The sequence below is a fragment of the Synchiropus splendidus genome, chromosome 3 (assembly GCF_027744825.2).
Source record: "Synchiropus splendidus isolate RoL2022-P1 chromosome 3, RoL_Sspl_1.0, whole genome shotgun sequence".
Lineage (NCBI taxonomy): Eukaryota > Metazoa > Chordata > Actinopteri > Syngnathiformes > Callionymidae > Synchiropus > Synchiropus splendidus.
In genome coordinates, this window is record NC_071336.1 from 5,950,499 (window position 1) to 5,960,994 (window position 10,496).

The window sequence follows — 10,496 nt, forward strand, 5'->3', positions numbered from 1 at the left end:
GTTTTGTGCTATTGAAGTTGCTGTCAGTTTTCACCCTCCCTGTCGTACAAAACTTATATATAACTTATATATGGGGACGCATCAGAGTTGGACACCTGCGCTGCACTTTTTCAACTTCAACAAAACCTCAAAAGCTAAATGGCCCCTTTCACTTTTTCTGGAGTAACTCTGTGCTCGTTCATTTTACTTTAACTGAAGGAACTCTTCATCAGAACAGTCGATCGACTTTCCGCCCCTGGCACCGTCTGCGATTATGGATGTTCCGTCGCCGCTTAAATGCAGCCGTGATAACGGCATGTTTGCAACAAACCATCTCTTTAGGGACCAACCGCCCATCAAAAATGAACTTTCAATGCAGGGCAATAACACACCTGAAAATCTCATTACGGCTGGAAACCCGTTGCTTGGTGCGGGCTGCTCTCCGACTGTAAAACAATACAAGCTTCGACGGAGTCGTTCCTCTGATGTTATTTTATTTCTTTGGAGACGCTGCGACTCGCTCTGTGACGGTTTCGTTACTTTCACAGCTGTTCGAACATTTGATTGTCATTTTGCTGTGATTTTTTTTTTCTTCTGTCGGTTGCATTTACAAGTGGGTGATTCTTCTGATTCCTGCTTTTTTTTGCTCCGTCAGCTCAGTTCTGATCCTGTTGTTCGCAGCCTTTTCGTTCTTCGTATTATAATGTGTTGTAACGGTATATTCTAAAATGAGTATTGTCCCAGCTACCCAGGATCAAAGGGAGCTGCAGTGACACTGGACGTGGCGAATGTCTGTAATCTGTCCAGAGGTGAATTTAGAAAACGAAGCTTGTGACATTCCGCTTTTAAATATATTGACACGGTGTTTGTCACCGTGATGTCCTTGTAAACTGGACAACTGTAAGCTGTAAGGTGTCAAATATGTGATTGTGTCACAGATCCCGGCCTGAGTATAACACTGAAAGAGGATTGGAAGGAAAAGTCAAATTTGCTGCCCGCAGGAGAACAATAGAGCGCGCTCGGTGAGGTTTCGTGCAGCTGCTGAGCGGACAGCTGCACGATCTTTATCTCCGCTCTCTCGTGTTGTTCAACTTTGCTTTTGAACTCAGAAGAGCAGGAGTGATGGGGAACCAAGTGCCGCAACAAGGGACTGGAATGTTCAAAACCAGCGGCTCACATGTAAAAGCAAAGCTCCTCAATCCTATTACGAGCCCAAACGCACAGTTTTAGTCACAGGTTTGAAGCTGACTAAACATTTTCAGCCCTTCAGCTCTAATTAACTCACGTTGATCTGCAATAAACGGTCATTTAAGGTCGCGGGGGTTCAGGTCAACAAATCCTTCCTGAATCACCGAGGTGTGGAGAAGGCTGAGGCCTGTGGTTTAAAAAGCAAATGTACCTCCTTTGCTTCTGATTTAAGATTCATTTTTCGTCATTCCGTCACCAAACTATATCTGGTTTCGTTTGCACTGCTTATGCACGACTTCATCGAACTCTTGAAGCAAGTGCACAAAGTTCAAATACTCTAACTGCGATCTTAAAACAAAAAATTAAACTTAATTTGCCGGTAGTTCCAAATGAAATCCCATACACACGGACTGATTTTTTTCAGGTTATCAAGCATTTTGTTAACCATTTTTGCTGGTAACATAAATTAAATTAAATGACATGAAATAAATCAAATACTACTACTACTACTACCACTACTACTACTACTACTACTACTACTACTACTACTAATAATAATAATAATAATAATAATAATAAAAATGGCAATTTGTGTTATTATTATAGTTATAGCTATATTATATATAGGTAGTTATAATAATAAAAAAGAGTCACCTCGTTATTCTCCACACTGTTGGTAACATGCTGCTATTATATATAATCAAAACAATAATTACTGCCTTATTATGGTGCTCTATTGTTGTTTGCTTTCTGCCTTGGCTCATTGACTGTTGGACACGGAATTAAAACAAATTCACTCACGGAGCCAACTGAGCTGGAAACCGCTTCAACTTGTAAGATTTTGCGCGAGTTTGTTCGTATTTCAAGTTCAGTTTTGTGGAGCTGAGCGCAGCGTGCGCGTGGACAGCTCCCACCAATAGGCGGTACTGTGTCTTTCTGCGTCTCAGGACTGTGTGTCTTTGCTCCCTAATTGACCTAAATACGCGAGCAGTGCTGCATCCAGGAGACGCGTGAGCCAGTCCGGGACAGAGAGGCGCCCGTCCTCTTCCCTCCCTGGGTCCAGCACCCCTCTGATCCGGCCGGTTCTTCTCTGGTGTCGGCATGAGGTCCGATACTACTATCTGGAATCAAGAAGCGCTTTGGTGACGATCTGAGCAGAGAAAGTATGATGCTTGATGAAAAGGTTCACGGAACTAAGGTCGGTTCAGCAGCCCGAGGTCCGTCTTTTTACATCGAGAATCTACTCGGGAGTTCGGACGGAGCACGGTCAGCGGGAGAGAACTCCGAGACCCAGGATGTCAGGGAGCTGGTCCGTCGACCGTGTCCCGATGTGGATGTGCAGCGGCTGACCGATGATGGCGCGCGCAGCTGGGTTAGGCAGGCGGCGCGGAGCGAGACTTCCCCCCGCGCAGGAGCATCGTCCAGCACCGGGACTCTATCCAGCTCTGGGGGGTCACCAATGGCCTCTCGAAGCACCGTGACATCACAGACTGAGGCATCCCCATCTTTCGGAGGGTCGCCTATCTCCAGGACCTCACCCACGTCCGGTACGTCACCGAACGCGGACAGCGGCTGCTGTAGGAGTAAGCTTTTTTCGACCGCTTTTCTCTGTCTGCAGGCGGCGCCGTTGAGATTACTCCATAAAATGAAGCTGCTGATTAATATTTAGTTCACACGCCCTCGTGAGCCATTGAGCTCACTCGTTGTGTGACCTAAATGCCCCAAACATGACATAGGAGCCCAGAGAAAGCTTGTCCCGGTCTGGTTCGTGCGTAAACGCTGGCATTCGAACAAGCCGACCGAGTTAGTGCATGTGCACCGCACATTTGATTTCTCACATTGTCCGCAGGTCCACGGAATTTGAGCGGCAAATCATATGAGAACCCAGATTCTCTGTCCACCAAAGGGCTACAGAGGGGTCAAGACGAGGAGAGCGAAGCACCGGAGGAGAGCGAGCGCACCAGCGGCGTGGAGAGCGGCAGAGAGTCGGGTGAGGCCCTGAGGTCGATAAAATAATAATAATAATAATAACGCGTGAAGCCGAAATCCGACCGTGATTTCAGCTGTGACATAATTCTCTCTGGTAGACAATGTTTCTAATAATTCTAATTCAAATTTCCACTTTCTGCACATTTTAAAACAAAACATTCAGTATTTCTATGTCTCAGTGTAAATCAAAACACATTTAGGCAGAGAACAGGATCAAGAGATCACGAGTCGGAGTGGGCGTTTTCATGAATACTGGAGCCACCACCGGCTTATTATCGTACTCTCTTCATTGAATTTTTTTGTCAGGTAAGGGCTCACATATTTGTAAAATAAAGAATCTCATTATGTAGTTAATGGATCAAAAATGAAATAATAAAAACATGTGAGACGCTTTAGCGCATCAGTTATAGACTATAACTCCCCGAAACAGTGTTTTACGTCAAAGAGTGTTTAAAAAAATAATTCTGGAAACTTGCCTAGGAAACCACCAGACAACTTGAACTTTTGTTCTCTTTCTTCCAACTGAAGTGTATTGTAAGAAAGCGTACCGAAGTGTTTATATTATACAATCTGATTCATGTATTCAAAGTTAGTGTCGGTGTGTGTGTGTGTGTGTGTGTGTGTGTGTGTGCGCCTGGGGACCTTGTATGGCTGTACTTGTGGGGACCTATTCTTGGACACACACCTTGATTTGTGAGGAATTTTGGCCGGTCCCCACAAGTTTAACTTTCAATTCGAGGATTAAAATTTCAAAATAACTTGGTCGTTACATATTAATGTATTATGAAATTAAAACCGATAGTATTCCACTTCTTAATACTACGCACCACATGACTTTTGTGGGTGTGTTGTAATTATAATCATACCAAATTTTAAAGAAATATGACGGACGGAGATTATATAAAAAAGGGGGCGGAAAACTCCCTGTAGTCGGTGCTCTAAACAAACGTTCTTAACAACCACGTGAGTAGTGCTTCAACGCAAGTGGAAACCAATAATCTTAAATGGCGTGCGTTTATACAAAAAAAGCTCACACCTTAACATTGATATAGCGAGTACAATCATACAACATATTCATAGTATAACCGTGAAGTGCATCCTCGAGTGTTTTTCACCATGTGCTGCTGTTATTACACAAACTCAGAAGGTCGGGCAGATATCGTTTCGTCAGAATCTTTCTAGTTGCTCAGCCACTCCTCGTCCCGCAAACGCTCGAGCAAAAGTAAGAAGCAAAAGTGAGATTGAGGATCAGTGAATAACACGTTCTCTGACTCAGAAATGTGATGCAAATGCGATGTAGACAATTTTGAACTAAGAGAAATAATATCACGGGCAGTTTTTAAATTCCCCCTGGCTCTACGAAAACGACCCAGACAGAGGTCCTCCTTTCACGAAAAAGAGGACGTCCGGTAGGAGGACCTCTGGTCAAGCAGAGGAAGCAACCTGATGTGGCTTCAGGCTTGCCAACCTTTTGTAGTATTATTTTCTGGTAACAATATTAGAAGTTTTATTTCATTATTTATCACACATCATGACATACTCTGATTTTTTTTTGTTTTGTTTTGTTTTTGACCGCAGAAACTTAAGAGTATGTTACTACAAATCTTACTACAATTAAAAAGGTAATGAACACATGGGAGAAAATAAAGACTATAAAAACAAGAGGCCACACATAACTAAATAAATACTAAAAAATGTGTTTAGCACAAAACTATTCATATCAGATTTGTCTGTTGTCAGGCTGGTGGGCAACAAGACGGGACTGAGAGGTTTGGGTTTGTGAGCCTGAAAAACCTTCTCACCGGCCACAACACGGCATTTAGGACCTCGGACTGCACTTCTGAAGGCTTGAGAAATCCCAACTGTGATAACTGCCTGGTGAAATCACAGCTGTGTAGATGATTAGATCAGTTGCCAAACAGAGAGAGTCCAGGCACTGTACTGGGCAATCTACACAAAAATCCTGACTAAACATCCCCCCTCTTCATCACAGAAGTGAAGGTGGCCCGAAAAAAGAAGACCCGCACCGTGTTCAGTCGGAGTCAGGTGTTCCAGCTGGAGTCCACCTTTGACCTGAAGCGCTACCTGAGCAGCTCAGAACGTGCTGGTCTCGCCTCATCACTGCAGCTCACCGAAACCCAGGTCAAGATCTGGTTCCAGAACCGCAGGAACAAATGGAAGCGGCAGATAGCTGCAGAGATGGAGGCTGGCAGCCCTGCTGGACATTATGCCACCCAGAGGGTCATCAGAGTCCCCATGTTGTATCACGAGAACACCATCAGTCCGGTGGCGCTCAGCAGTATACACCAAGTTTCCTCTCCTCTGGTCGGCTTCACCAACTCTCTGAACTACCCATTGACTGCTCACTACACCAGCCCCATGCCCTTCATCTCACCACAGATGACCGGACTGGTGTGACCGAGAAAACAGTTGAATGAAAATGCATTTATTTAACAGGAGATTTCATATGCAACGTAAATTGATTTATTGCGTTTCAGGTTGTTTAGTTGAAACAGTCCTTTGTCAGAATGAGATAATCACCTGTCAAATATTTTATTGTTCGCACTGGTGTGTTCAAGATCGTACTTCTTTTTCAATACATTCATCACACGCTGATGAGCAACTTAAGATAGGAGATGAAGAGACAACTCAGACTGAAGCTGTTTTGTAAACAGCATCACCAAGGATTTCCTGCTAAGTCAGCCGAGAAGAAAGACTTGTGTTGCTATGATCACACATCATTTATTTTTAATCTTCGATGTTTTGAAAGAAGGCTGCATGTTGCATTCTGTGAGTGACTTTTTTATATAACTCAAAACTGTTTCTTATTGACTTTTGTACACAGAAACATTCACAGCAGAATAAAGTCTATGCAGCTAACAGTTGTAGTTGTGGTCATTTGTCTGTGTGAAGTTGGATTGAATCAGTTTCTGTCACAATAACCCAGATATGTAAAAGGCATTTTAAAAGGCAATTTTCAACACCATCAACTCTGGTCCCTGATCTCAGGCAGCGGTGTCAAACGGTCCCTCAAAGGGCCACAGTGGGTGCAGGCTTTCAAGAGGACACTTCTCCTCTTGTTCCACTGCTGAAGAGCCAAGGTCAGTGGAGGCTGTAGGACGAAGACAAGACCATTTGTTATGGAATTTCAGAACAGCACGTGAATGAAAGTTCAAGTGCTACAAAGGATCTGTCTGAGTAAAGTACATGGCTGGTACTGCAAGCAACTCACCAGACCAAAAAGAACATCTGAAAAGAACATCTGATACCATCAACGGTTCGTTTCGGTGGGTTGTTGTACTGAATTCTTATTTTGCCCAGTGCAAAATGCACTGGAGTGAAATGCTTGTTGTTTTTGTTGGCCCAGAAGCTCAAATTTAGCATATTTCAGATCTCTTACGTTCGTAGCACAAGGCCGCTGTAGTGGTACTCGTGTCCCCACAGTGTGTAGTACCCATCATGGCAAGCAGGAAAGTGGGTGATGACTTGCTGCGGTGGTCTTGACAGTGCAATGAAGAATGGGAATGAATGACTCCTGGGTGCTCTGAGCATTCTGTGAATGTCTGTCGTCTTAACACATATATCTGGCTGATTTAATGAAGACAATCCTGCGTTTGGGAAGCCAAACATACCAGTGTAATGTCTGGCTGGAGACATGCAGGAGACCGTGAAAACACATCTGAAGTATGAGGACACTCCTCATGCACAACCTCATTCTCCTCTCTGGTGACTGGAAGAGATGCTCACACCTCTGCAGCCGTCCATCATCTCACTTTAGTCATGGCCGACATTTGCTCAGTTGTGTAAGGCTTGCTTACATCAATGGTAGCTGTCACAACTTAGATATGGTATTGGACCTCTGGCATAGTGGCCAGGGTCAGGTCGGTTATTTGGGATGCTTGTAGTGGAAGAAAAATGGGCAACTACCCGAGACGTACCGACTCTATGTGCTTAGATTCTAAACAGGCTACTGTCACTTCCACAGGTCATACATCCGCATACTTAGATTTCCTCAGAACCCAGCAGTTGAGAAAGAGGGGGCAGCAGACAGCCACCTTTTGGAGATTATTTTTGTTGATGTTGACCTATTCCAAATTACATTTTAGAACAACCAGAAGTAAAACTAAAGCAGACAATCTGTACAATGCTATTAACAGCCACTGTCCATGACAATCTTTTGGCTTTTATGGTTCTTGTCTCATAACAGCACGCATGAATTCATGTAGCGTTAATATGGACCTGTTTAAAGGGTTCATCACACTGCTTTAAATCACGGAAGCAAACCAAAAAAGTTCATTGCAAACTATATTGAACTACTTTCGTTAATTAAAAACATACTGCATTGAGAGGGAACCTAAACAAGAACCATTTGGTGTGAATATTTCCCTTCAAATAATTCAATTTCAAAAAACTTCAATTTCAAATCTGGCACACCGGGAGGTATCGAACTGTAAATAGATGGCATGAAAATAATAATCATTCCAATAAAATAAACAACATCGACACCCGAGTAAAGAGAGAAACTGGTATCAGGAAATTAAATAAAATAAAGTTAAAGTTAAATAAAGTCAAAGTCAATTAAAGTTGGACATAATGAGTGAAATATGGGAGTGAAAAGTGCAGTTAAAGAAAGCCAACTCAACCATTTGGGCTTGGATGGAAATTGATTTACCAAATGAAAACTGGGTGTCCCGAAACATTTCACGCTTTCAAATACGGATGAAGACACTGACTCCGCAGGCTCTCGCATCGATGGGCCAGTCACCCGAATGTGATCCAAATACCCTGAAGTCCTGCGGAAGCGCGCAGTGAGGAGGAGAGTGACAGATTATTTAAAGCTTCACCGCGGATGTGGATCCCGCCCTCACTCTCTCCAATCACGAGCTGCTGGAGCTCAGATCTTCACTGTGAGGTGGACTCGTCTGGTATCGGCTGCAGTCTCGGTCCAGCAGCGATGCAGCTTGCAGAGTCCAGGACCTCCTACCAGCTACCGCAGGTGTCCCGGCGTCGGATCGGCCACAATGAGCGCAGGGGAAGTTCCGAATCGGAGCACGGCGTGGAAGTTTACCATCGACAACATACTGAACCTGAAGAACCGTGTGGGAACATGGGAGCAGGAGCACCGGGAGCAGCGGGAGCGCCGGGACAGACAGGAGTGTGACGTTCATCCGCGGCTGGGAAAAGAGTGGGACGGGAGGAAGCGCGAGCAGTCAGGTACTTGAACGAGGGCAGAGTCACAGCAGAGCACGCCGCGATCTTGGATCTTCTCATTGTGAGCTTTGCTTCACCGAACATGTAAACATGACAGACAATTAGATAAGAAACACTCGCAAATCATACTCGTGATTTTTAACATTTAAAAAAAGTCATTTTGAAACCTGCATGTCCTTCCACCTCCAGCCCAGAAACACAGTCACGGGGCTCTCTCCTCCCCCCGGACAGAACGCTCGTCGGCAGCCAGCGACGGGGGCGAGGGCCCGGATCCTCAGGCCCAGTCGGAGCCCAAACCCACAGCGAAGAAGAAGACCCGCACCATCTTCTCCAAGAGACAAATCTTTCAGCTGGAGGCCACCTTTGACGTGAAGCGGTACCTGAGCAGTTCGGAGAGAGCGTGTCTGGCCAACTCCCTGCAGCTGACGGAGACCCAGGTCAAGATCTGGTTCCAGAACCGACGCAATAAGCTGAAGAGACAGTTGTCCTGCTCGGATATGGAGCCGCCTCTTGTTCCGGAGAAGCTCTCGGACGCCGGGAATAACATTCACTTGCCGCCTTTTTACAAAGACAGCAGTCAGCTGGGAGGATATTTGGTGCCGGTGTCGTTTCCGGTTCTTTATCCCGCCGCCAACTCATCGCCTTATATGTATTTAGCCAACACTGGTAAATATTTCGGAGTGCTCGAAGGAGACTAAAGGTTTTGTCTTTCTAGCCTGTCCCTTTCCATTTTCTTAACTCGATTTTTGTCCAGAACATATTATTATTATTATTATTATTATTATTATTATTATTATTATTATTATTATTATTATTATTATTATTATTATTGTATGTTTATTTTCTTTACAATCCTTTCTTTTATTATGAATGATGGTATTTTGAAGCACTTGTCCATGTTTTATAGACTTATTGTGAAACTTTTAATTCAGTCACGATAACGTGGCGACTATGAATTTTACAATAAAACATGCAACGTGTTTAAAATCCTGCAATCCTTTTTACCTCTCGTAATAACTGTGTATTAGACATGTACCAGAAATAATACTAGGCTTTTTAACACAGCAAGGTCACACACACATCACATGTATTAATTTTAAATTATTTAAATTCAAGTTTGAAAGATTGTCTGCCATCATAGTGTTTACCTTCGGCCTGAAGAAAGGATGAATGAATATGGGCAAACTTGAAAAGCAAATATAACTTATCATCACTGAGAAGAAGTCAAGTTCAGGTGACAGAACGGAACAGAGACGCTGCATGCACCATTGGGGTTCTGTTCTCCATCTTCAGGTTCAACGTCCTCACACTTGATACCAAACAACCAATACATTTTTGTGAATGTTGGAAACATATTTTAAAAAGTGGCATTGGATTCAAGAAAAATATGGGATATATATTTAATATTGAACATTTGTTTGTTGGACATGGTTTTTAACTGTTGACTAATATGGCACCTCACAGGGACTGGATGAGTGTTGTTTAGTGGACATTTAGCTACCAAAATTGTTGACCTGTTCACGCTCTAACGTCCTGGGTAGGTGGTCAATCAGACGGGAGTGGACAGCCCAGCCAGTGCCCAGTATTTACCTGTGTTGAGCCTGATGCTAGAAACTGCAATAGAGGTAATAGAGGTCAATAATAGAGGTAATGAATTTGATCATGGCATAGACTGGATTGACACCGATGAAATGTATTTTCAAGCAACATCATTGCAATGAAAGTTTTACAACTACAGTACTACAGTAATGTCTACTACAGTAGACATTTATAAAACATTCATTGCTTCTACTTTTTTTTCAATCTCTATTGCGTAAGTAATAGCAATAAGTAAGTTCCAAACTCTGACAAAGGAATCAAGAGATGTTTCGTCAAGTGGAGTTGTCTCGAGTCTCTTGACAGCTGGAAAACTAAAACGTAGACCAGTTGTCTCACTCCACATATCTAAAAGATGACAGCGCTATAACAATAAACTCCGAAAGAGGCCCCAGTAAATGTAATTTTTTTTTTTTTTTTTTAGCCAAAATGAGGAGCTAGTGTTTCTGCACAGTGAATGTAAATAACGCAACAAGTGTTTTTTTTTTTTTTTTTTTTTTTTTTTTAACGGCTACAATATTTACTTATAATGT

The 10,496-nt window shown here is 43.3% G+C and overlaps 2 protein-coding genes across 3 annotated transcripts; both read left to right on the forward strand.

The window, feature by feature from the left end:
• The first annotated feature begins 2,174 nt into the window (after positions 1–2,174).
• LOC128756056 (homeobox protein HMX1-like) lies at positions 2,175–6,008 on the forward strand. 2 transcript variants are annotated; one of them, XM_053860205.1, is made up of 3 exons: positions 2,175–2,750; positions 3,017–3,157; positions 5,150–6,008. In XM_053860205.1, exons 1-3 carry the CDS (start codon positions 2,333–2,335, stop codon positions 5,572–5,574), a joined length of 984 nt encoding a protein of 327 aa, XP_053716180.1. In that variant the 5' UTR covers positions 2,175–2,332; the 3' UTR covers positions 5,575–6,008. The 2 variants fall into 2 exon arrangements, with proteins under 2 accessions (XP_053716180.1, XP_053716181.1); XM_053860206.1 differs by having other exon boundaries at positions 2,175–2,714.
• Positions 6,009–7,934: 1,926 nt separating this feature from the next.
• Positions 7,935–10,091, forward strand: LOC128756237 (homeobox protein HMX2-like). Its single transcript, XM_053860585.1, has 2 exons — positions 7,935–8,370; positions 8,557–10,091. The coding sequence occupies exons 1-2, from the start codon at positions 8,178–8,180 to the stop codon at positions 9,063–9,065; spliced, it is 702 nt and encodes a 233-aa protein (XP_053716560.1). The 5' UTR covers positions 7,935–8,177; the 3' UTR covers positions 9,066–10,091.
• Positions 10,092–10,496: the final 405 nt, after the last annotated feature.

Excerpts from the sequence above, each read along its gene's own strand:
- LOC128756056 (XM_053860205.1), top strand. The coding sequence starts at position 2,333 with ATGATGCTTGATGAAAAGGTTCACGGAACTAAGGTCGGTTCAGCAGCC. Across the intron at positions 2,751-3,016 it reads GGACAGCGGCTGCTGTAGGA|GTCCACGGAATTTGAGCGGC; the intron begins GTAAGCTTTTTT and ends CATTGTCCGCAG. Across the intron at positions 3,158-5,149 it reads GGAGAGCGGCAGAGAGTCGG|AAGTGAAGGTGGCCCGAAAA; the intron begins GTGAGGCCCTGA and ends TCTTCATCACAG.
- LOC128756237 (XM_053860585.1), top strand. The coding sequence starts at position 8,178 with ATGAGCGCAGGGGAAGTTCCGAATCGGAGCACGGCGTGGAAGTTTACC. Across the intron at positions 8,371-8,556 it reads GAGGAAGCGCGAGCAGTCAG|CCCAGAAACACAGTCACGGG; the intron begins GTACTTGAACGA and ends TTCCACCTCCAG.